Source organism: Diabrotica undecimpunctata, chromosome 3 (assembly GCF_040954645.1).
Source record: "Diabrotica undecimpunctata isolate CICGRU chromosome 3, icDiaUnde3, whole genome shotgun sequence".
NCBI classification, from domain to species: Eukaryota; Metazoa; Arthropoda; class Insecta; order Coleoptera; family Chrysomelidae; genus Diabrotica; species Diabrotica undecimpunctata.
Window position 1 is genome coordinate 108,592,377 of NC_092805.1, and position 27,805 is coordinate 108,620,181.

The following is a 27,805-nucleotide window of genomic DNA, read 5'->3' on the forward strand; positions in this document are numbered from 1 at the left end:
TGATTTTATGAACTTATGATAAAATACTTCTATTTTGAGAAATACGTGAATATTTAATTTTTTAATTATTGAATAAGTGATAAAATTAGATGGGCTCTATCTGTATCATATAAGTCATATGACACGATTACATGAAAATGATGATTATTAGGTTGTAATGTGGATTTTATACTGCATTAATCCCGAATTGGTTTTGATTGTCCGTTTTTAATTAATACACCAGTGAAAAAATATTATTTATTAATTTTAGTTATTTACATATTTTAACGTAGCTACTATAAAAGTTAATACTTATTATTTTGAGTTATTTATTGTCGAAATTCGTCAATTTGCCTAGAAGAAATTTATTCTAAATGTGAGTTGATTCTTCACAATTTTCCATTGCCATATTATCTTTTCCATTAATTTCCACACCATTAGTAGAGTTGGATTTGACTTGTTTTCGTTTTACGTCAAAGTACATCCTTCTAAAAATATCAAATAAAATAATTTTAAGGAATAGTTCATCTTTTTTTAATAAATTTTGAAAATATTAATGAGTAGGTATTAAAGTGGGACCCGCTTATTGGAATAGCCTTCGTGCCAAGCAAGAATATTGCTATAACCGGGATATTCTAATAACAGATGGTTGGTGGCTGGTTGAAATAAATGTACCGAATATACATAATAATATTACATACTATGTATGTGGTTATATGTTTTTTATGTCAATAATACAGTAGTAGAACTATTAAAAACCAAATTACATTATCTGTGGGAAATAATAAAACCACGACAGTAGAATTGAAACTGACGGGTTTTCTGTATCTTCAATCTCTAATAAGCTAATCATCAGGGGGCTAATAGTTCTTACCATAATTAACAGGGTTTTCCAAATGTATACATATAAGCTTGGTCGTCGAGTAGGTACTTTATCAATATTTCGAAATAGAATAATTACTTTTTACCATAATTACTTTTTACACTCATTCACATTTACATTTTGTAAATTCACAACGATTTCATCTAAAGTCACAACGATTTCATCAACAGTGATAAAACCTTCGGCCACATTTCTAAATGTAATGTCTATTTACGCAATCTAAGTAGCAAAAAAACTGTACGCGATATGAAGAAATCTCAACAGATTTGGATGCAGCGCCAAAAAATTCTTCTTCTTAGGGTGCCTGTCCGTTCCGGACGTTGGCGATCATTCTGGTTATGATGACTTTGTTGGTTGCTATACGAAATAGCTGTGTTGAGGTCTTTATATACTATGCTCTCAGGTTAGCAAGCCAGGATATTCTTCTTCGTCCTGGGGCCCTTTTTCCTTCAATTTTACCTTGCAAAATACTTTGGAGTAGCTCGTATCTGCTTTGATTTCTCATTATATGTCTTAACTACTGCAGCTTATGGCCCTTCACGATATTGACCAAATCCGCGGTTGTGTTCATCCTCCGCAGTACTTCTTCATGGGTGACTTAGCCTCATTTTTAGGCTTTCCGATGCGACATTTAATCTCTTGGGTATTGTCCCACGACTCATTGATTATAGTTCTCAAGTAGTTGTACCGTGAGACACGTTCAATTCTCATTTATTTCACATACAGATTTGCTCCAGTTATGATTTACTTGCTGGTGATCATTAGCTCTACTTGTTTCCGTTATTTTGTTCATTAAGTTTTGCAGCCCTTCTATGGTATTGGAAAACACTATTGTATTATCTGCATACCGCAGGTTATTGAGCTTGACTCCATTTATTGAGATGCCTTCATCAATATCTTTTAGAGCCTCCTCAAAAATGTGCTCCGAGTACAGATTGAATATCAGGGGTGACATTATGCACTCCTGTCTCACTTCCCTTAAGATTTTGACCTAATCTATATATTCTCCATCTATTCGGAGCACCGCTGATTAATTCCAATACATATTAGCTATTATTTTTAAGTCTCCTCCATCAATCCCTGTCCTCTTCATCACTTTTATCATTTGTTTATGCCTGATTCTATCGAAAGCCTTCTTGTAGTCAATCAGGCATGCAAAAACATTACAGCTGACATCTCTACATTTCTGAAACAATACCTACACGCTAAATAAAGTTTCTCTCGTACCATTGGCGTTCACAAATCCAAACTGATTGGGCGCAATTTGTTACTCGCATTTCCGGTAAATTCTTTTGTGGATGACTTTTAAAAATAGGTTCAGCAGATGGCTCGTTAGGCTTATGGTCCTATAGTCTTCACAAACTTTTGTTCTTCGTTTTTTGGGCAATGGTACGAACTCCGATTTGAGCCATTCTAATGGTATTTTTCCTGCCTTGTATATTTCAATAAAAATTTCAGTTATTTTTATTTGTTCTGCATCTAATAGCTTCAGCAGTTCTGCAGAAATTTCATCAAGCCCCGGTGCCTTTCCATCCTTCATTTGTATGACGGCTGCCGTTATTTCTTCTGGTAGGATTTCGGGACCTGAATTTCTTCAATGGAGGGCTCTTGCATTGTTCTAAGGTCATAGAAAAGTTTCTCCAAGTATTCTTCCCATACTTTATTTTTATCTTCTTTGATTATGGCAAGATTGCCTTCATTATCTGTTATTTTTTCGCTGTTGCGTTTTCGGAACTTTCCAGCTATTTCCTTCACCTTTCCATAAACATTGAAGTTGTCATATCGACTCTGATACTCCTCTATTTCTTGACATTGTTCTGTTTTTTGTTTCTCTTTGGCTTCTCTTATTTTTCTTCTAACAAAGGTGTGTACTCTCTTATATTCTTGCAGATTTTCTTTGTTTTTTTTTCTTTGATCCATAAGTTCAAGTATTTCATCGGTCATCCACGATTTCCGTTTCTCTGTATCTTTCTTCAGGTGTTGTTCTTTAATTTCTCTCACTATTTCTTGTATGATGATCAGACTTTCCTCTATAGTTCCTGCATTTCTGCCCAAAAATACTCTAGAAAAACTTTTGTTCTTAGACATCAAAATCTTTGTAGCACTGTGTACTAGTTTCTTTTTAACGCTGTAAGAGAAATTTAGCAGTATACCAGATAAATCTAAGATTTAATATCTGCTTTAAAGTAGTATTTACTTTATAAAGATAACTATTTTATCAGAAATAATTAAGTTATATATATTTCAATAAACGAAGAATTGGTAAGAAAACCGGTTGGAAAATGTATACTATAACAATTAAATTTCATCATGAACAATGGAACAATTATCATATGAATGTTATGATACTAGGGGTATTCATTATCATAATTTAGGTATTTCTGTAGTTAATAATTCATGCATTTATTCCAATATATATACTTAATTCAGAAAAACGAGATGTCCTTGTGGTCGACTAATCGTTATTATATTTATATATAAAAAATATAAATACAACCAGCATTGAATGCTGTCTTACTGAATAATTTTCTTACAAATACAGGGAGTTGTATCTTTTAAATTTTGATTTTGCAAAACATTTTAATTGCATAAATATATTTATAATGATGATGACTTGCATTTTGCACGTCATACCTATTTTGTGAAACTACCATTCTTGGGATTTGATTGCCATCAAATAGTTTAATAATAGTTAAAAATAAACATTAAATACTTACATAATAATTATACTTGATACAGCATACAACAAAATTCCAAAGAAAAAGAACGCCCCAGGAAAGGTCGTCAACGTATTATTGTAAATTACTGTATCGTAAATAGGAGTAGCGACAGCGGGGGCGATAGCTTCGCATATGCCGAATAAAGATTGGGCTTTTCCCAAATCATTCTCAGATACAACTTTTGTTTCAAGGGATCTAATTACTATTGGTGTTATTCCAGTTATTAGGCTAACTGCAGCAGCTGTAAAAGAAAAAAATCATATTACCCTTAAATACCTATTTTGAGCTACCAACTTATGGACTTCAAGCCTTTTTTTCTTCGTGGAAGGATACTACCGAGTCATGCGGGCTACAAACCGTTTGTCAGCACGATGTTTATTGCTAAGCAGTAATAAACATTTTCAGGAATATACAATAAACTTGTTTCTTCTTTATTATATAAATAACTCCATCACCTTTTCTCCCAGAAGGCTTTGTGCAAATAACAACTTCTCTTTGCAAATAAAATGGCCTGGTAGATTTACAAAAATTATTTAAGTCTTGACTATCAACAACGCAATATCTGGAACGTGAATGTTGCTGAAAGACTTCTACCGATGCGTCATTTTATAAGAGGAGTGTGCAGTGTTTCTTGACGTTTCTTCGACAACAAGGACTTCTTGACGAAGCAGATAATGCTCAACCTTGCCGTCGTTGTGGAAATGCCATGCAGCAGAATACATAAAGAGATCGAGTTGGAGAACACGGTCCGTTTGTCAGGATAATGCATTTTTTCATTACACTGATTTCAACAACAGGATCAATTTAAAGCTGTTCCTATGCGACATTTTGGAAATAGTGTTTTTCTTCGTAGAAGATATTCCATTAACCGCGACAGTTTATCTAACAGGGAAGTCAGCGAATACGGTAACCGACTGGTACAAAATGTGCCGAGAAGTTTGTACAGCCAACGTTTCGAGAAGAGGCCGACGATAGGAACAAATAAAAGCCCCATTCAAATTGATGAGGCGAGATTCGCTGGTTGCCGAAAATATAATCGAGGAGGATTGGAAAACCAACGCAATCACGGAGTACGGATCGACGGCCGTTGGATGTTGAGGTTGAAAAATGAGGTAGACTGCCGCTATTTTTTCGTCGAGCGGAGCGACGATTTTGTCCCTATTATCCAAAGCGAAATTGTAGTATGTTTCGTCATCCATTTTGATGAATGATCTGCTTATGCAAACCTAAATTGACTGGGATTCGAACATCTGACGGTGAACCACCAAAAGTACTAAATAGATCCTGCATCAGGAGAGCATAAACAGAGGATTGAGCGGTCGTGGTTAGACGCAAAGATAGGCATTATGAAGAAGATGCGATTATTCTGCAAAAAGACAAAGAGGGTCTGTTCCTCACATTTTTGAGGGGCGTCAGACGGGTATATAGATAAGGTATTTTTAAACATTCTTGGTTAGGCTGCATCCATGACTTTTTTAAGCTAGAATAATTGACTGGTTTTGTCTCTTAAATTAAGGTACATGAACTTTTTCATTAATATTAATTAGGCTCTATCGTTTTGTAAATAATTAGGTGGAATGCTTAGTTTTTTTGTAAATTATTGGAGTCTACATTCATTTTAAATTTATTTTCCTCCAAACATTTATTACTTGTGAATAAATATTTTTTTCTACAAGATTGCGATCCACACACTAATTAGTGATGTGATTTAATTAGCGAATTTTGCTCTATAAAGTACGATGTCAAACTCCTCAGTCCGAGCAACATTTAGTTTTTTTTATTTATTAATGAGATTTTGAAGGGATAAAATATGCACTTTTTGATTCGGATTGTTCGGATTATTGCGAAGCCTAAGGGACGTGACTTAAAAACTATAAAATATAACCATAAAATCATAAAATTACATTGAGCAAGCTTTAATTTTAAGCTTTTATAAGTTCAATTTCAATCAATTATTATTGCAAAATAGCACACGCAGTTGAAAAACGATAGTTTTTTTCAAATCACCATGTTTTTTTGTAAAAATGCTTGTATAAATTTTTATTGCATTATATTAAAACCCTTTCAATCATAAATAAAATGAGTTTTATCCCTATAATGTACAACAGGATGAAAAACTATTTTTACGCTTTATTTATTACATTAAAAATATGTGTGCTAAATTTTTTTATAAACATTTATAGCTGGAGCGCCCCTTACACATCGTAGCATTTTGCAACTCACTGATTATAATTGCTGGCTTCATGCCTTACAACTAAAATAAAAACAAGTTATTACAACCAATAGGAGCTGAAATAGTTAAAAAAAATTGAGCTCGGAAAACTTTATATATCTCAGTTAAAAATGAACAAAAAGTTTTTTTAATCTGTGATAGCGCAAAAAAATTATTATTATTTAGATACAACTAAAATATCTACGGAGGAAGCCAAGCTACCTGGCTTCCTCCGTGGATGTGTTAGTTGTTCCATTGGAAACCTCAGAGTCTTCTAACATTATTGATACCTACAAATTGGTCGCATTGCTAATGTAGTGATCCTTTTCCACATTAACATTCTTCTATTCTAACTTGGCTGCACCATACTGATGACGACCAAATAGTCAGAAATACGTATTTATGGTTGCATTTCATTTTATACATATTTTATTATATTTTTTCTTTTGTTTGCGTATTATGCTGATACCTTACTACACCCATTATTTTACTATTAACTAGCATTAACATTTTCTCGTTATATGTATATATATATATATATATATATATATATATATATATATATATATCTTTCTGTGTCAGGCAGATTACTTCAGCATCATATGTAATTACTGGTCTAATTGCTGCTTTGTAAATTTTAAGTTTAGTATTCTGAGTAAACTTCTTATCTCTGAGGAAGTTGTTGTATTTCCAGTAAGTTCTGGTTCCTGTCAGAATTCTTTCATTGATTACTATGCTTCTTTCATTAGTTGCATTAATGGGGACTCCAAGACATTTAAAGTGTTCTTCATTTTCAAACTCATATTCCCCAATATTTATCCTTGACGCATTAACTGTACTTTTTCTTGGGCACAATAGGTATTTTACTTTATTTTGATTTATTCTCAAACCCCTATTCGATGCTTCCTTGCAGAACTTCGTAAATCCCTCCTTTAAACTGTTTAGGTTTCTGCTAATCAGTGTTATATCGTCAGCAGCGACGTTAAATAGTGACGTTGATAGAGAGTTGCCCTGTCGTACTCCAGTTGCTATTTCTATATTTTTGGAGATGGCGTCATCTGTTATTATTGCTGCCGCTATTAATGCTTGCTTGAAATCTATGAACAGCATGCATAAGTCGATATTATGTTCTTAACACTTCTCAATTGACTGTGTAATTATGTGTATTGCGTCTATTGTTGACCTTCCCTCTCTAAATCCCTACTGATATTCTTTTATTTTAGTTTCAATGTATTTTGAGTGTCTATGTCAGATTAATAATGTCAATATTGTCTAGCAGCTGTTTAACAATGTTATTTCTATATAGTTGTTATATTATGTGGTGTCCCCTTTTTTTAAAATAGGAAATATTCACCCTATTTTCCATTCTTCGGGCATTCTTTCTTCTTCCCAAATCCTTAATATTAGGTCGTATATGTTTTGTTGCAGTTTTTCTCCGCCGTGTTTTATTAGCTTCTTTGGAATTTTGTCTGGGCCTGCTGCTTTCTTGTGCTTTAGATTTATTATCACATGTAAAAAAATCCTCATATGACGAATTTGTGATTTCGTTTTTATCAATAAGGTATGTTTCTTCCGTGCATTCGTGAGTGCTTTCTTTAACCTTAAATAACTCTTCGTAATGTTTCTCCCATATTTTGACATCAATCTTAACTATTGGTTTTTTCTTGTTTTGGGATTTTATATATTTATATAGCTTTACATTATTCTTACTATTTATTTCCAACTCGTCTATAAGTTCATCAATCCATCTCTTTTTTTCTATTTGTACAGCATTATTTGTCTGAGTCTTTCTTTCTTCTCCTACACTCTTACACGTCTTCCGCTCTACCTGTCTTCAGCCATTTCTTTCGTGCTAGGTTTTTTCCCTAGATGCTGTTTGGCAGTCTTCGTCGTACCATTCTTTTCTCCTTTTTATTTCTTTAGATCCTATTACTTTTTCTGCTGCTACCAAAATGTGAACTTTAATTTCTTTCCACGTTTCTTCTATATTGTTAGGGTTTGAGACTTTTAAATTTCTTTCCATCTCTTTAGCATAATCTTTCTGAATAGAATAATATCTAACTCTAATTTTCCTATTTTCCACTTTCTTCTTTTGTGTATTGTTTTGTATCTTTAATTTTAATTTCCATATTTTCTATTATCAGAAGGTGGCCAGAATCTGCATTTGCACCCCGATATGACCTGACATCTTCAATTGCTTTTCTCCACTTTTTTAAAATCAAAATATGATCTATTTGATTATCATTAGTTGATCCTGGTATTAGCCATGTTACAAAGCAGCTAACATGCTTTTCTGCATTGTGTGCCAAATACACGAATACTGGAAGTCAGCCTTAAAAAATTGTGCCTACCATGATACTATAACTAGCAAGACAATATATTTCATATACTGGAGAGAGGATAGATTGAAGTCGCGACGTAGTTGAAGTTGAAGAGTGATGAGTGATTTCCGTTTAGTCTGAATTGTTCGCGGTGGTTAGCTAAGTTAATTTTATTTTTTATTTTATATTTATATTTATATGTAAAAGTGAGATCTATCTTACTAAAAAGTGTTAACATGAGGTGTGCTGATTTCAATTGTTATAACGAACGATAATCAAATTAAAGGTTTTGCTGGTGAAATTAGATTTTTTTCGGTTTCCCAAAGATAATTTTTTATCTAAGAAATGAGTATATTTTTGTCACCGGTCTGACAAATTTAATGTGCTCACTATAAGAAAGTGTTCTGTACATTTTACTAGTAATGATTTTGAAAGAGATTTCATGGCAGAAATATTAGAATATGCCAGCAAGAATGGAAGACTTTTGAAAAAGGTTTAGTACCTTCCCTTTTAGAAAACAGATTAGAGGAACCCTGTAAAAAATTTTGTAACGCTAGATTAGTGAAGAGAAATATTAAAAAACAGTGTTACTATAATAGAGAAGGAAACCACGTAGGTATTTTGTGTAACAATTTTGTGTTTCTTAATTTTTTCTGAATGTTTTTAGGTGGACTCTAGGAGGTAAAATATCGGGAAATAATTCCCGAACTTGGATCAAAGTGTTAAACAGCTTTTTATAGAATGAGAAAATTAAATATTAAGTTGAAATAGACTGCCAGGACACGCAAACGAAAATTTAGTAAAATAATTGAATGATTACAAAAAACGCTGACCAATGGCCGGTATTTTCTATTCGGATCAGAGTAATTTTGTTAGGCAGTTAATTTTAATCATTGATTCTCGGTAGTTTCATCCCCGGTTGGACGTGATTAAGAATTAATCCTTCATTGATTTTAACCGTTTAAAAATATTTTGATATTGAGTTGTTTAAGAGATGATCAAAACATTTAAAAAAAATAAAATCTTAAATGTACCAACTGGGAGCAAATCTTGTGCAAAGAAATTTTCTAAATTTCCAAATATTGATATTGACTATTTGTAAAGTAGGCCGGTTAAATATTTTAATAGGCCTTTGTATATTCTAAATTTTAATCGGGAACCTTAACCCTCCAATATCTTTATGACCGAAGAAAGAGACACTGGTAACATGTATTGAAATTATCTTTTATATTATTTTATACTGATTAATTATCTTTAGTAGGTAAAACAAATTTATCCTGGCATTAAAATGTTTTCGAATGTTTACATTGAAGTTTAATTTGTATATTGCACATATTTGAAAATGTTTATTCTTGTATGTATCAATAAATAATCTTTAATAAATAGTTTTGAGATATCCTTATGTGTACGATCATTGTAATTATTAATCCTCTTAAACTTATTTTCGTCTAGTTTCTTCTTATAGTTTTTTTAATATTATATTGTTCTTGTCTTTTGTAAACAAATAACACAAAAAAGTTAATAATAACAATAACAGAATCTATAAAAATTGTTTTAAAACTAGAAAATGACCTAAATACTAAAATTGTTTAAATTTGAGTATATAAATGGGAAAGTAAAGAAATGATGAAGCCAAGAGGCAGAAATACGCACATCAGCGAATGATGATACGCTGTAACGAAATCGAACCAAAACCGTCTATTTTATTTTAGTTTAAATTTGTTTGTGTAGCATCTTTCCCCATACAACTATAACTTTTTAAAAAGTGATTTGGTTCCCAAAAAATCCGTTCATTTTGTGGAGCACTGTATTTAATTTCAGTTTTTTTTAATTAATTTACTGGGTGTGCTGATGTTTATTATTATACACCAATGATTACATTAAAGCGTTCATTTAAATATCTTTTATATTTTTTTATATTATTCAAATATTTTAATTTTAATATTTCTATCTTTATGAATAATAATTCCAACTCAAATTTATTAAAAAGAATTTAAGATTGGATATTGTTCTTATAAAGTCACCTTTTCTCTCCATCCTACCAACAGTTTTTCTAAACCATAAAAGTTGGTTAATAAATTTTTTATTAAGTCAATCAAGCCAACAGCCCATATATTTTTAATGGGTACATGTAAACTCATTACCAATTAGGATATATGTATACCCTCGTAGATGGTACAAACTCATCACCGCAATAAAACAGGAATTTTAAAATAGTTCCAGAGAGATTTGCAAACTGATCACTAACCTACCTGGACTTCGTGGCAGGTAAATGGTTACAAACCGATAAGATTTGATCATTTGAAAGAATAATACAAGTCTGAATACAAATACAATAACGAAGTTAGGGACTATTTCAGATATAACTGAAAATAGCACATGCTCACAAATATTTTCATGGACAATTTCACTATTAAAAACCTATGCAGCAGAATGTTCAGGTTTCAAATCCGTTTAGACTGGGAGATATGTCTAATAGACCACTCACCGGTAGACACTAACACTAAAAAAAGAAAAACTCGACTGTTTATCTGCAAAACTAAATATGTTACAGATAATGTTTTAATTATGAACTTTCACAAGTAAATGGAAGACATTTAACTGTTATGGTTATTTTGGTTTTTTTAATACTTTGTGTAAGTTATTAAGAATTCTAGGTAATGTAATGTGTCCCTATTTACACTCAATAATTTGCAAATGAAATTTTAAGGCAACATAAAAAAAATAGTTTCAGATATAGCAATGTAATATTGAAATACCTATATGATTCATAAAAAAAGTATACAGCACAATAGTGTAATTGTGATTTTCACAAAAAAATTGGGTGGGGTTTCAGCTTCTGTCATTGGAAAAGTGCGACGTTCCTTATAAAAGAGCAAGTATTTCTCTGGAATGTGTTTCATGAGTTTCATGACATCATTGATCTTGTTTGCCTTAATAGGTACCTTTCTATCATCGTAAGCCCTGCTTGAAGGAAGCACTACATCATTGAATTTTAAATCATTGAATTTGAAGTTTAAAGGTGTGTGAGAGAAAACCACCAATGAACAATGACGCTACCACGTATCCTTTCCGGTCACTTCTGTGTAGCAGATAACTGTATTTGCTTAGGGCAAAAAAAAAATTGTGGGTCTGCGTAGCGCAAGCGGTAGGATACTTGCCTCGCAAGCCGGTGGTCCGGAGTTCGAATCCTACCGCCGGCAAGAACATCTAGACATTTTAAAAAAAGTCTATAGGCCCCAGGTCGACTCAGCCTGAATAAAAATGAGTACCTTGGGTAAAACCAGGGGTAATAATAGATGGTTGAAGCGTAGCACTGGCCATGTTACCTTCCTTGTATACCGTAGGCCCTAGATATAGCAGACTACCCTGCTATACTCCCAAAGCCGCGACAGCGGTATAAAACGGGAGACTATTATAAAAAAAATTTGTATTATCTTCAAGGTTTTTGGGGGTTTAACAAAGTAAAGAGGCCACCACTTCTTACAGGCTAGTACATCTTCATTTTTTACTTCTTTTACTTTGTAAGTTAGTTCCTTTTTGGCGTTTTCCATGATGGCTTTTTACTGCTCTGGAGAATAAATGCAATCATATTTTCGTACTGGTCTCTTAATAACCGCAAAGTTTCTATCGCATGGTAAAAAGCTATGTCCTCGTACTGGTTGATGTATTGATGTAAATCGACCGTTCATAGTGAGAGCTGAAAGTACCCTCACCATAGTGTGGAAAGTTGCGATTTTGGCATCACTGAAAATGTGGAGTTCTGTAATCTCTGCAGGTATATTATTTTGAATAAAATCTTATACAAAAGAAATTACCTCGTCTGTTCCTTTGTTTGCAACACATTCGGGGTAATACTGTCCTATCATTTTTAAAATCATAAACATTAAATACTAGTACTTTCTCAGGAAAAACATTTCTTGTACGGGCAAACTGGGTAGCGGTAAGTTTTGCATATAGTCGGAAACTATCTTAATCACATTAGGTCTACTTAGTTTTACTCAACTCTTTTACTTCATTGAGCTTAGTATAAAATTTCTTTGAACGTCTTTTAAACACTATTAACTCTGCAGCAGCAGTACGTTTGGCATTATCATTCAATGTAGCGCATTTTACTAAGTTACGTTTGTAACAAACGTAGACAAAGGTAGTAGAGGAAGACCACCTACACGTTAGGCTGACGACATCAGGAGTATCACCATAAATTGGCAACAAAGAGCACAAAATCGTGTAGAATGGAGGAGTTTCTTCTTCTTTAAGTGCCATCTTCGTTTCGAAGGTTGGCGATCATCAGGGCTATACGTATTTTCGAAACTGCTGACCGAAACAATTCGTTGCTGCTACAGCTATACCATTCCCGTAGATTCTTTAGCCAGCAGTTTCGTCTTCTTCCTATGGACCTTTTTCCTGCTATTTTCCCTTGCATAACTATTCGAAGCAGTTCGTATCTTTCGCCTCTTGTAATGTGTCCCAAGTATTGCAGTTTTCGTTTTTTGATCGTAAATATGACTTCCTTTTCTTTATTCATTCAACTCAAGACCTCGACATTTGTGACTCTCTCGGTCCATGATATTCTCAGGATTCTGCGATACATCCACAGTTCAAATGCCTCTAATTTTTTGGTATCAATCTTTTTCAACGTCCATGACTCCATTACGTAGAACTGCACAGAAAGTACGTAACATCTCATCAGGCAAAGTTTCATTTCAAGGCTCAAATCTCTTCCGCAGAACACTCTCTTCATTTTAGTGAATATGGATCTGGCTTTTTCTATTCTTATTTTGATTTCTGCTGAGCTATCGTGCCTAAATATTTGTATTTGCTAACTCGATCGATAATTTCATTGTGTAAATATAAATTTTGGACATTTTGTGTTGATTTCGATATTACCATAAATTTAGTTTCCTTTATGTTCAAAGATAGTCCATATTCTTCGCTGCAGTCTGCTGGAGGAGTTTAAGGGAGGACTATGTCCTGTCCAGCAGTGGACGCGATAACTAAAGGCTGGATGATGAATGATGATGATGTAGCGCATTTATGCTTAGTTTGAAGGTCTTCGCAAATTGAACATACGTCAACTTGTGGCGTCCCAAATCTATATCCGAAATTTTCTCTAAGTATTTAATAAAGTATTTAATTTCGGTTCTTTAAAAGTATTTTATAAAAAACTCGTACTTTACTTTTTTCTCAAGATCAGGATTTTTTTGATCAAACATATACATTTTCAGTACATCTAGCTTGGCATCCAAATAGGTTATAGGTTGCTTAGTGTAATGGGTTAAATATTTAGGATATGAATCGATATGTTCATGTATTTTTGTAGTTATAGTGGTTGGAATAGTATTAACACGATTTAAATGCTTGCCTCTCACGTCAACAGGAGATATTCCCTTAGACAAGAGATTTGTAAGTCTGATAACTATATTGTGTGAAATTGCATGCAAACTTATGAATGCTTTGCGACATACTTTTGAAGGATTTTAGGACACAATCACATAATACTTAAATGTATAAGTGATTTGCTTTGAATGATCAACTGTTGGTCTGTGCCGTTTGATATCGAATCTTTTAATACACGCCAGGTAAAAGGTGTCTTGTTCATTTTTTGATTGGTCAGCATAAAGTTTTTCTAAAATATTTTTTTGTCTTCATTTAATAGCTTTGATATGCACTGTTTCCCACATTGACAATCAGGGCCAGTTTGTTTAGCTTCAATTAATTTACCCGATGACGAAACAAACTCTTCACCCTTTTGCCTAGCAATTTTTTCCATCTCTCTAACATGTAATTCTTTATTTAACTTTCCCTTCTTCCGGCGTGGCTCTTCATCTTCACTCTCTGAACTTGACATCACAAAAGAACAGTTAAAAATAACACACTATAACTATTTACTCTTAACTGTTTACGTTGTAACACAGCTCCATACCAGAGAATAACCTAACACAGAGAAGCGACACAACGGTCCAAAAGTGTGTACCATTTTTGTATACGCATGCCCGATTCTGGTTGTTTAACTGTCAAAAACACGTGCTTATTCTTTAATTCTGGTTGTTTTCAATAGTCCGTAGGCGTCTATGGTAAATACTCAATACAACAAGCGCATTTGACCATTTATATAATTTATTTATAGTTAAAAGTTTATAGTTATAGTTAAAATAGTTATAGTTAAATATATAAGTTTATTAAATATATAAAATATTATTTAGATTTCCTAAAAATAATAACAGGTAATTACTATTGCTTTGTAATTATTATTAGTTATTATATAATAATATTGGTTTGACTTTCGAACAGTAAGCAGACGCCGACGTGTCTGTCCGAGCTATAAAAAATAAACTTGGGTCTGCCAAGGGATAGTTCAAAATGAAAACATTAAATTTGGTTTCAGTGCTATTTCTTTTAATGAAAGACGCAAGTCCCCGAAGGCTCAGTTTAAAAAAACAAACATATGGTGGCCGGGCTCGAAGACAACAATACGAATGTAGTATTTTTAGGAAATAAAAATATATAGAGAGTTTTATACACGAGAATATTTGATTTAAGAGCGTAGGCGCAAAATTTCGGGACAATGATTTTTAAATGCATTCATTTTTTTCGAATCCTGAAAAAACTCATAAGTATTTTTGAAAAATTTAAACGCAGAATGAAAGACTACATTATTACTGAGGGCCGAAAGTCCCTGAAAACTTCTATAATATTTATTTTAATAAGTTACACAGGTGAAAAAAAAAGAGAAAATTTAGTGTGATTTTGAATTTCAAATATCTCATTCAAAAAAACTTTTTGTTTATTCTAAGGGACTTTCGACCCTCGGTAATAATGTAATCTTTCATTCTGCGTTTAAATTTTTCAAAAATATTTGTTAGTTTTCTCAGGATTTGAAAAAAATGATTGCATTTAAAAAGCATTGGCCCGAAATTTTACGTCTACGCTCTTAAACGAAACAAAGAAATTACTAAACTGCTCAAACTAAAAATTGTTGGAAACATAATTAGACCGATAATTGGTAAAATCTTACAATTACAACAGAACCACAAACTTACATCAAATTATGAAAAAACTAAATACTCATCTACTTTTTGCTATATACAAAAGTTGTCTGCCAATTTTTAATTCGTTAAATATAAATAACAAATATCAAATATATGAATCGGAGTACATAAAATATTTAGGAGTTTGAAATGGGAATTACAAATAAAAAATATTAAAACTTTATTTGTTGTATATCTCAATATTTAGTGACATTTTTGTGACTTAGTCAGGAGAAAACTGTAAATTTATTAAAATTAGATATTGACGTTGATATTAAAGTTAAATATTTCATTACTTACAATATACTTAGAATATACTAATACTCTTATAGTTGTAAGTAATAAAGTATTATTTATAAATATAGAAAAAGTTCTTTGTTTAAAATTTGTTCTGTTCAAAATTTGTAGTGCCAAAGTGTGGATAGAAGCTTACAGACGAGAAGATTTGTTATTCAAAATGGATTCACTTTATAATAATTATAGAATTTGTGAACACCCATTCAAAAAAAGTAACGCGCCACAAGACTTACCTCTGGGGTGGTGTGGAAACTGTCTTAAAAAATTTGTTTTAAAAAAATTTCATTGTGTAACTCTTTAAAGACGGGTCACGTCAAAAGACGTTTTAGCGTAACTTCCGCGTGGCATCAGTAAATTACCTTTTGTAAATTAAAAATAATTACACCATTAAGAATATCAACAAAAGCCGGCCCTGCAGGTAACTATTTTTTCAGTGCAATATTTCATATTTATTGAAAGTGTGATATGCCCACTGACTATTAATTTTCTGGTTGTTAGCTGTCATTGGCGGCTTGGCCACGTAACTTCAAAGGAGTGTCGCTTCTCTGTATTCGGTTATTCTCTGTCCATACTAACGAAACAACAACAACAGATAAACAACTGGCAGTTTTTTTGTAGAAACCGGATATGCGCAGGCAGATAGCTGTGTGGATTCCCACTATACTAGCGCTGTCCGACACACGTCGAGTTGAAGAAGGTACACATTCCAGGAATGTGTCCCTTCTTCAACTCAACGGAATATTTTGACCTCTGCATAGGTGATGTTGTATAATGTAATGTGTACTTTTTTCAGCTGCATAGATGGAACTTGACTTTAGAAATAAAATGGCTATCATAGTTTAAATTCGCATTTTTTGGAATGTGTATATTTTTCAATTTACCGATTCAATTTTAAATCAATTCATTTAAAATAATTTCGAAATTAAATAGATTACCAAGTAAACAAGAAATGTAACAGGTAACATGCAATCTTTCGCATTAGAAACCAGTGCCTTGGGGCAAAAACGCTGGTGATGAGTTTACCGATCTCCAAAGGATGCCGGTGATCAGTTTGGTATAGCTAGGAGAGGCCAATAATTTGATGCGGGCTATAAAGTGATGAGCTCGTACACGTCTTTTTTAATGTTTCAGTGAGGTAATTATTAAAATTGCAGGACCGAAGCCGTTTTATAAAATTATTTTAAACGATATTGTATATTCTTCCTATGACAGCCTTTGTAGATACGAAATTCTTTAATTTATACGGATTAATTCCAAACGTATATCTTAAATATGAGTACCTATCAGTATATGTCAAAATAAATATGTATTCATTATACCGACGAAATCGAGTGGGGATGGATAGTGAATATATTAATTCTTTGTGAAAGACCGTCATTTGACATCGTCAAATCTCGATATTCCCAATGAAGCATGTTTAAAATTTCTTTATAATATTTCCCTTAGAAAATTCATTTCACACCGCTTATATCTATATATTTTATTAGAAGCTTTAAAAATACCCCAAAAGCAACGAGCGATTTGTCATGCCTCTTTTTAACAACGAAATAATTCGCCAAATGTTCTCTGTTCCTTTTATCTATCATTTGTTAAATAGAAACCCTTCCTAGTAACAAAGAGATCAGTTTGTATTGTCAAGTACCCTGCCTACCTTCTAAGAAAATCAGAGGTGTTGGTTTTCGATGAAATTATAATTCCTGTCGGGAGAAAGTGGTTAGGTTACAAAAATGACCACACTAGCCTTACCATTTAAGTATCATTTTCGCGTAGCACTCTTCGGCGAATACTCCCACTCTTTTTTATCCTTAGCTTGTCTGAGATCAGAATTCGAATTCATTTTCGAGTTGGTTCCTGTGGCAAGCGGTTTGTCTCCATCAAACGGCGGTAAGTGTATTTTCAATTCACTTTTATCTATATATCTTCACATATTAACTATTTTCTCTTTTGTCAAACAGACGTCTTCCAATTCGAAGAAACGAAGTCACTTCTGTTTGCCGTTCGTCTCTACCGTTCATCTCTACTGTTCATCTCTACTGTTCGTCTCTACTGTTCGTCTCTACTGTTCGTCTCTACTATTCGTCTCTACTATTCACTGCTACCTGTATTACTACTGCATGCTGTTTTTGTTCTGCTGCTTCTCTTTCTTCCTTTTCTTTCTGCCTACATCAATTTGAGAGATTGCGGATTGAAACACCGTAATTCGTTACTGTACCTGAATCATCCACGCCTCTTGAGAAGTCCCGATGTACCTGTTGCGAGGGCGACGCGTCAGGTGCCTTTATTGTTGAGATCGTTCTATGAAAGACGGCATTACCTGTACCTACTGTTGAGTTCAGTGACTTTAATTATTTACTAGCGGACCAACTCGACATCGAGTTTTTTAAATAAAATTTTTATTTTGAGAGAAAAATTAAGAGATCAATACAAACAATATAAGCAAGAATATACATAACATTCATCAATAATAATGCAAGTAAAAAAAAAGTGATTATGGAAGTCGACCTCAAAACCGGAATGCAATATTTAGTTCATTAAATGTCGACTTGGATATCATTTAGCAGTTAATTTTGCATGCTGATCACGAATCCAGTGTCAGATTTGCTCTATCTTGACGTTTTATGCGCGTTTCGAGTCACTTCCAGTGTCGGATCGCAACGGAAGTACAGTGGGGTCTAAAACTTAAAGTAAATTTTAACTTCCGGTCATCTCAAAACCGGAAGTGAATTTTTGTACCAAAAGTATATCTTGACAATCTCATACGTAATACTAATAATATTCCGAAAAAATATTTTAATTATCTAATATGGTTTTTGAGTAAAGTGGTGGACAAGAAAAGGGCTTAGCGTTTTAGTATATAAGATGGCTAACTCTAACCTAACGAACTATTATCAATATAAAACTACAGCATAATATATACTTATACTATATATTACGAACAATTTATTTTATAATGTAGGTTATATTCATGATAAATTTTATGCATAGATTTGAGATGATCACGATCAAAATTTAGTAAATGTTTACATATTCTCAAGGCATAATAATCACTTATTCGACAAATATTGACGTAGATGCAATTATAATATTCCTTGCTTTTTTTTTTCCTGTTCTTGAGAATACTAAAATATTCGTAATTATTTTTCGAAAAAGATATTTTTAGTTATATTCAATAATAAATTGTGCAATAACTTATATTGTGCCATTTAACTGTGCAGTAAAAATTGTTATAGTGCATTTACTTTAATTACTATACCTCAATATAACTTAGGTGACGAACTATTTGCCTTTTGTTTTTTTGTTATGATATAAATTTATATTTTTGTGCATGGTGTATCTCTTTCAGGCATTGTTATTAATTTATATTACTATTTGATTTATCTTATAAACAGTGTATATGTGTCGAAATATTAAGTGTGTACCGCACAATCATCTTTTTTCTCACGGTTTACTTTATTCTCGCGTGATTATCTTAACTGTACCGTACCTTTCTTGTTATCTTATGTTATATGTATTAAAGTTTCCCTGTTCCCCTAAAAATAGGGTGGTGCCCAAATATTTCCCATTCCTTTATTTCTAACCTATCTTCTCTTTATCTTCTAACTTCTCTTCTCTTTATCTTCTAGTATCTTCAGTATCTTCTTCTCGTCCCAGTATCTTCACTACTTCTCTAACTGACTCTTTATATTTGAGCTGTGATAAGAGCCCCGACCAAGAGACCTCTACCAGACTGAAGACCGAGCCTAGTACCGTTCTTTGTGTAACCTCTACTCTGACATTAAAGAGGAACACCAATATCAGCTACTGCTTAACACAATGTAGTTCTCTTTGTTTAACATATCCTATGGAATGGTAATACAGTAGAACACACAGTCCAACCTAAATATCTTAGAGTAGCTCTAGATCGGTCCCTCACCTACAAACAACACTGAATAAAAACTAAAGGGAAAGTAGTAACTAGGAACAGGATACTCAGGAAGCTAACTGGAAGTAAATGAGGAGAATGTCCCGGCATCTTAAGAATAACAGCACAGGCACTGTGCTTTTCAACTGCTGAGCATGTATGGCCCGTTTGGAACAGATCTACCCACAACAAAAAAGTTGATACTGCGCTTAAATATATATATAAAGCAGCGGGTTTTGCAGATCCCTCAACAAGCAGAAATGTAGTAGAGCACGTAAAGAAAATTAAGCAAATCGCGGACGAGCAGCATGCCCTATACGTAGCTCAAACACCATAAAAACGACTAAAAACCAGGAAAGGCTTTCTTAGAACAGGGCAGAATGAACCGACTGAATATTTTGCTCTTCCCCAGATTGAATGGATCGACCATTCTCTAATAGACTTTAAAACGTGGAAAACTATTCATAGGGTAAAAACGGGAATCGCTCCAGCAGTAATTTAGCCAGAAGGGTGTCCAAGGGGTTCAGAACCCCCTCCTCCCCCCAATATTATCAAATATTAATGATTTTAAAATTAAATAAAAACGTTAGAAATATTAAATTATACAATTTTATTACAAATTTAACAAATATTTTGATTTTTCTGAAAATTATTGTGAAGAAACAAATCGAAAAATATTTTTGTTCTATTCACAAAGCCTTTTATTAGGATGTAATGCCTTATATTATTTTAAATAGTATCCGGACACTGGTTTTCGACAGGATTTAAATAACTTGTCAGATTGGGTTTTATATGAGCATTGAAATTGAGTATACGAATAGAATACTTTATAACATGGAGGACAAACAGAATTCTAAAAGCGCTGATACTGTTTTTCGATTAAACATTAATACGTTTTATATTTAATTTTAGATAGCATTATTTGACCACATTGTTTCAATCTAAGTAAAAGAAATTTTATTTTATATTACCAACGAAAAACCAAACGAATACTGGAAAGGTCGTCTAAAGAGGAAGAGGCATGCCAACGGATAGATTATTTCCACGTGTGTATTTAGTAAGTTCCGAATATACCCAATTAATCGTAACATTTAGTTAATCTCAAACAGGCAGACCGGTAATTTCAAAGAAGTTAACATACCGATGTGTTGCTACTGTTAGTGTCCAGTAAGGACACAATTTGTGCTAATATATAGCACTAACGATTGAAAGGAATAAATCATAATAATTAATCTGAGGTTTACTATACCAATTCAATCAAGGACTATGTATGAAAAATTCAAGATTTATATATTTATTATTTAATAATCATTATTTTTTATTTATTACCAAATTCATTTATTTATTTAATAATTTATGTTAAAGATGGATTCGTATTTAAATTTTTTTAAAATTAATAAGCAAATGTATCGAATCAAAGTTGAATCAAACGTTACTAATTTAAGATCTCTTGTTGAGTGCAGTTGGATGCTTAAGTATATAATACATATATAAAAACTCTTTTATAGTGTATTTTTATGTATGAGAGAGAAATAAAACAATAAATTATGTATGCAAATCCCTAAACTGTTGATACGGGTGACTCAATGAAAAACAGATATTTGTCAACAAGTTTACAGAAGTATATAGGAAAACAATTTTAAATTGAGTATGACCACCAGGTATAAAGGTTGGAGCAGAATAGAATACAATAGTTGTGAGGATTACTAATCCCTAAATAAGGTTGCCAGTGTCGGAGTGATGGAGGTTAACAGGTACTAAAGAATTTGCAAGAAATGTAAGATGTTTATTTTATTGGTTATACATAACCAATAAAAGTTTAATAAGTACCTACCTATTTGCAAAATAAAGTTTAATTCTTTAGATAAAATAAAACGTTTTATTTTATCTATTTGCAAAATAAAGTTTAATTCTTTGCCTATTTGCAAAATAAAGTTTAATTCTTTAGATAAAATAAAACGTTTTATTTTATCTGAAATGAGTGCATTCCACGAAGTAAGGGTTTCAACAATCAAACATTCAAACCTTCTAAACTTATTCCACAGAAAATGTGATAGTGGGTTTTTCCATTTTGTATATAGGAAGGTCCAAGTGGCGTATTCAAAATTCTTAACAGTTCACTAAAAGTAGGTACTTCAGTTGCAAGGTGCAGTTTATTGTGTATACTAGTGTTATGGAAAATTTGGAAGTGCCGTGTAAACGCCGAAAAATTGGTCCTCTAACAGTTAATGAAAAAACATTAATATTTAATTGTTTTAAATCATTTACAGACAAACGTTTATGTGAAAGTGTTGATGAGACCATTGAGTTAGTTAGCAGTACACTTGGTATTGGGAAATCTACGATTTACAGAGTTATTAAAGAAGAGAAATGTGGTAGTTTTCAAATGCCACGTAATGCTCAAGGGAAACCAAAATTTCAAATAGAATATCATTTTAAAGAAGGACTTCGACGGAAAGTGCATGAATTCTTCTTTAGACAAGAATTTCCAACATTGGATAAAGTTCTTGTCTCAGTTCGAGATGATAAGGATTACCCAGAAATGAGTCAAAGTACGTTATGGAAACTTTTAAAGGAAATAGGCTTCCGCTGGAAAAAGAATCCCAGAAAGTCTATTTTATTAGAAAGAAGCGATATTGTCATATGGAGAAGACATCTAAGAACCATAAAGGAAATGAGAAACCAAAAAAGAAAAATATTTTATCTTGATGAAACATGGATCAACGAGGGTCATACACCAAATAAATTTTGGCAGGATGAAACTGTTACAAGTCAAAGGCACGCTTTTGTAAATAACTTATCTACTGGTTTAAACCCACCATCAGGAAAGGGACGCAGGCTGATAATAGTACACATTGGCAGTTCAGACGGTTTTGTTGAAGGTGGTTTATTAACTTTTGAATCAACTCGTACCGGTGACTACCATGAAGACATGAACGTTGATGTCTTTCAAGAATGGTTCGAACAAATGATAGATCTTCTTCCTAAGAACTGTGTAATAGTAATGGATAATGCAAGTTATCACTACAGACTTATAGAAGGACTGCCCACAACCAAGTGGTTAAAAAAAGACTTGCAGAATTGGCTGAGTTCAAAAAATATTACGTACCATCCCGGATCTATAAGAAAGAAACTTTATTCGTTGTGTGCCCTTCATAAACAAAAATTTAAAAAATACGAAATTGATGAAATTGCCAAAAATCGTGGAATGACAGTACTTAGATCCCCACCATATCATTGTGAATTAAACCCGATTGAACTGGTATGGGCACAGATAAAGAATGAAGTTTCAAGAAAAAATACCACTTTTAAAATTCATGATGTTAAACAGTTGTTTTTGGAGGCCGTAAATAATGTAAAACCTGAAAACTGGGAAAAGGCAGTAAATCACACTATTAAAGAAGAGGAAAAAATGTGGAAGCTGGACAATATTACTGATAAAATGATCGAGCCAGTTATTATAAATCTTGGTTCTGAAAGTTCATCTTCTGAATCTGATTTGGATTTGTAACAAGTAGCTGTAAGTTTTATATTAATATTTTTATTCATCTATTTAACATACCTTAGACGGTTTTAAAAACTCTTTTTCTCTTTTGTAATTTTTAAAAATTAAAAAAAATGTGAATTTTTTAAAACCCTTTTTAATGTAGGCCAGTCAGTTCTAATATAGTGTGTGATAAAAGAGGTCACTTTTGTTTACATACACAAAACACTTTATAACACTGAAATAATTCATTTATTTTTTACAATTATTTAAAGTAATTTTTCAATTAATCTTGAGCACGCCCATGGAGTGGTCGGAGCTACCAGTTAAAATTATGCTAATTACTCTCTCGTTCATAAAAATAAACTATAGTGTAATTCCTTTCTTTGCAAAGAATTTTAACCTCTTTAAAACTGATCTCATGATTTGATGAAATAGAATGTTGTGCTAAGGCGCAAGAATATTTCGATTAAATAATATCACTACGGTGTGAGGATATTCTACCCCTGAGTGATCTCCCAGTCTGCCCTATGTAACAAGTGTTATATTTAGCACACGGAATGTGGTAAACAACATGAATTTGTTCAATTGGAAGCAGGGTAGTCTTAGTTTTGGAAAACAAGTACCTGGCAGTCTTGGCGTTTTAATCACTACTTTAAGTGGCATATATTATTTCTGAACAATTTAATAAGTGTATATAAGTTATATTTAATATATCTTACCTGCATATAAAACCGCTGATGATTCGGCAAAAGCAAATATCACATTGGAAACAATTTTATTCATAAATGTTAGTAGAAGGATTACAATATCACTTAAATGAAGTATTTTAGTAAAGAGTGGAACGCCAACAGCGGTACCTAAAACAAACATAAAGTAAAAGAAAACTATAGAAAAAATAAGTCAAGATGATGATATTTTATTTTATTATTGTTATAATTAAAAATATTGTATTTAACTGGGAATGAAAAGCTATAGATTAGAATAATTCCTTATTTTATAATATTTTTTTTGAAATTTTTATTACAATGAATTGTAATTTAATCCCATAACAATATAATATTTAAATATAATTAAAAATTAAAAAAAAATTATTAAAAATTCTTTATAAAAGGTATATAATTTAAAAACCCAATAGGGTTATATCACAAAACATTTTCGGAATCCATGTTCCATCATCATTGTCTAGGTATACATGTATTGAGCCACTAAATATGTGGGTAAAAACCCGTTAAAAATTGTTTGTTTAAATTTAGTTTACATTATATGGTATTAAATATTATGATGTTAAAGTTACCAGTGGATTTGGTAACATGGCGAAACTAATATATAATATTTAATACCATATAATGTAAACTAAATTTAAAGAAACAATTTTTAACGAGTTTTTACCTACATATTTAGTGGCTCAATACATGTATACCTAGACACTGATGATGGAACATGGATTCAGAAAATGTTTTGTGATATAGCCCGATTGCGTTTTTAAATTATATACCTTTTATAAAGGATTTTTAATAAAAAAAATTTTGTGATATATGGTATACAGCCAACTACAGGAACTTAGATTCCTTGTGGATAAAAATATTAAAGAACATTAATGCATAAATATAAAAAAGAATAGCCAAAGGCCGTACAATATTGTAAACAAAAATAAAATAAAAGAACAGGTAAATAAAATAACATAATTAATATTTTAAAAGAACTTTCTCTCAATGGACAGTAGGGAGATATCTATTAACACTAAAAATCGAAATGCAAATATATTAGAGAATGAAAAGAAACCCTTAAAACAAATTAAATGTATAAGGTTTAGATAAACTTTATTACAGCATCAATTGTGCATTAATTAAATTAAAATCATATGTGAAAGTAAGCAAATACCTACTGGAGACCAAGCAGGAGTTTGTCCAATACATAAAAAATATGTCAAAAACTTTATGAAATATGTTAAAAGTAGGATATCAAATACTAACAAATTGTATATAAAAAATATTAAGGTATTGTACATAATATATTTTAAAACGATATTAAGCAGGATTTGAAGATCATGGTTTCGGTCTGAGACTGCGGGGAGAGCTCTAATATGAGTAGTAGCTCTTCCGTCCTCCGCACAGAACAACATGGGCAAGGAGATTCTTTCTAGCAACATGCGCGTTCCAATAACTAATAGGGTACAGCCTTTGTATAATATATAGGACAAAACGATAGGTATTATATGATAATAAAGTTTAACCAAACAAACACCCACGGATCAATCATACAATGACATACTCTACAGCTATGACATGAACTGTGTTTACATACACGCACAAACACAAAAAAAACATAAACATACCAGGGAGTTGTTTTATACAGGGAGAAAAGTGTAGTCTCAGAGATGCCTCAGAGAGCAGTCGAACTCTGAGTGATTATACCCTTGGCATGGTAAGGGCGAGATAGTTTGCCTGATAGAAAAATAATTCCCTGGTATCTACAACTAAAAATATAAAGGAAACCACCAAAAAGGAGTTCCATCAAGGACTCTGTCTTTGTCTCAAATAGGTCCCACTGATTGCAATCGGTCTTCTATATGTAATAATGGTTTTAAAAAAAAGTGGAGAATAAAGAAAATTATAAATTACATATCTATATATTATAACATTTCCCTATAGGGAAAGTTACCCAGGGAAGAAAGTCAAATATATTTTTATGGTTACCTATTTAAATGAGTTACTTATGAGTAAGAACAAGACAAACTGGACAAGAAAAATACGAAATACATGCAATAATGGCGAAAGGAAACAGAAGCTATGGAGCATTACGAACTCTAATGGGATCAAAGTATATATGAAGAAATTTAAAAACAAGAATTATAAAATAGTAATCAGACATGCAGTTTCTCCCGTTGGTGAAAGATGAGTGTAAAAAAATATGACATTGATCCTTTAAAGAGATAAGATAGAAAAGTCCTTAAGAGAATAATTTAAGATGTGTTGATATATAAGTTGTAAGTTATGTAAAATTTTTAAATATAAATAGTAATGGTACAATGAAAGAGCACAACAAAATATATTTGTTTTACGCATGAAATAATGTGCAAAGCAGAAATTAGGTAAGTATTTAAAGATCAAGAAAATATAATGACCGAACCGTTTGTGAAATAATGTCGATGAAAATCTTACCACTCAAATGTATCAACGTGTTAAACGTAAGAAAGTAACTAAATTCCACAATTGTCCAATTAAATGTGTTATTTGAATACCAATAAAATACTCCAGCTTCTCCGACGACGACAGCGCTATAGAAGAAGACTATAATAAACATAAAAAGCATGTACAATCTGTTATTTCCAGGGCTTTTTTTGAACACCAAAGTTATTGTATCAATAGCATGTCTGGGATTAAATACATCATAAAAAAATCCTCCTTGGAATTTTCTTTCTGGTTGTTCAGGTTCTTTAATCCAATATAATCCGTAAACGACACCAAAAACGTATAAAGTTCCTGCTATTAGAAACACTCCGTAGTACCCGATCAACTCGAACGCCTGTGCACTTATAAACTGAGTGGCGGGAACTATTGCATTAAGTACTATCTGGACCATGCCTATTCTCAAAGTTCTCATCTCCAAAGTACTGACGTCTGCTATGTACGCAAACACCGCCATGGTAAGCATCGGTTGACCACCGAAGAACGATGGTACTACTAGTTGAAAGACACCTAGAACTTCCAAGGGCCAAGTTTTCATAAAAACTACAGAGAGTAAACAGCCCGCTACTGAAAGCATCTCTCCAAGAAGAGGTAAGATTAAAAACGGTTTTCTCCATTTGTGCCTGTCACTAAAAGAACCCAAAAATAGTATCATTATCAAAGGCATAATGCTTTGCATAGGTTGTTGCCAAGAATGCATATCACTTATCAAAATTTGAACTTGGGTATTTTGGTCCGTATAATTTGAGTTGTCGCCACTTAATATAGCCTCGCATACAGTGTCATTCATTTGAAGATTCACTCTACAAGCCTTTTCGTATTCCAGATTGTATAGAGTAGGCGTACATAAAGTAGAAGCCATTATATATGCCCCTATAAGAGGCTCCACTGTCATTATCTCTTTAATATAAGAAATTTTTTCTTTTAAATCCATCTCCATGAAAGTTTTTTCTTTTTTGGCACTTTCATCTGCCACCGCATCATCAACTAAATCCACAGTCGAAGTCATTTTAATTCGATGCACAAAAAATATATGCCAGTGATACACCGAAGAATGTCTCGAATTTTAACTAAACATTATTATTCGTGTCTTGAGAGGTACTGAAAACCAGTTTTGGAGAGACGATACATCAGATTAAAAAAGGTTGTTTTCATCGTTCATCTCCACTATAAAATGAATTACCGTCTAAAAGAGTATCTAACTAATTTGAAGGAAGAAAGGTGAATTCTAGGTATGTTAAACCTTGACCGAAGTCATCGTTAGCAATAAATAATGAAAATTCTTTTATTTCCAAGGTAATGTTAACGTCTCAGTACCGGGTTAAAAGGGGGCTTCCTTTCAATAAATATTAAACGAAAGACAGTCCAACACAACAAATTACAGCACAACTATTGAACACGGTGTAAAAATAAATGAGGCTTAAGAATAAAAAGTCGGTAAAAATTAAATTCAAAATTTTGCAGAAAATCAGGAAAATTGGATGTTACCAAGAAAGATTCGTTATTGCCAATGTGTTTTAACTTTATTATCAGAACTGAATTAATTAATGGTCAGGTACGATTTGCATACTTTTTCAAATAGGTTGAAAGTTTTTGGCTAATTAATTCTAACTACTTTATATACACTTAGTATGCAGTCAAATTGTTCGAGTAGATCATTCTGTTTTTCTTATTTGTTGTTCTTCTTCCAATCTAATGTCTGTAACAGGGTATGATGTTTAAGAAGATACAAAGCGGTTGGCTGGTTTTATCATCGAGCAAAAAGACAAAAGAGGGAATGTAAAGA

At 32.3% G+C, this 27,805-nt stretch overlaps 1 protein-coding gene across 1 annotated transcript; it reads right to left on the minus strand.

The window, feature by feature from the left end:
• Positions 1 to 223: 223 nt before the first annotated feature.
• On the minus strand, positions 224 to 27,186 carry LOC140437202 (lysosomal proton-coupled steroid conjugate and bile acid symporter SLC46A3-like). Its single transcript, XM_072526564.1, has 4 exons — positions 25,993 to 27,186; positions 23,551 to 23,688; positions 3,580 to 3,823; positions 224 to 467 (listed from the first exon to the last, which is right to left on the minus strand). The coding sequence occupies exons 1-4, from the start codon at positions 27,026 to 27,028 to the stop codon at positions 350 to 352; spliced, it is 1,536 nt and encodes a 511-aa protein (XP_072382665.1). The 5' UTR covers positions 27,029 to 27,186; the 3' UTR covers positions 224 to 349.
• Between the last annotated feature and the right edge of the window lie 619 nt (positions 27,187 to 27,805).

Coding starts and splice junctions, on each gene's coding strand:
- LOC140437202 (XM_072526564.1), bottom strand. CDS start 27,028: ATGACTTCGACTGTGGATTTAGTTGATGATGCGGTGGCAGATGAAAGT. Junction 3,824..23,550: donor ATCAGCGGTTTTATATGCAG/GTAAGATATATT, acceptor TTTCTTTTACAG/CTGCTGCAGTTAGCCTAATA. Junction 468..3,579: donor GTATCAAGTATAATTATTAT/GTAAGTATTTAA, acceptor TGATATTTTTAG/AAGGATGTACTTTGACGTAA.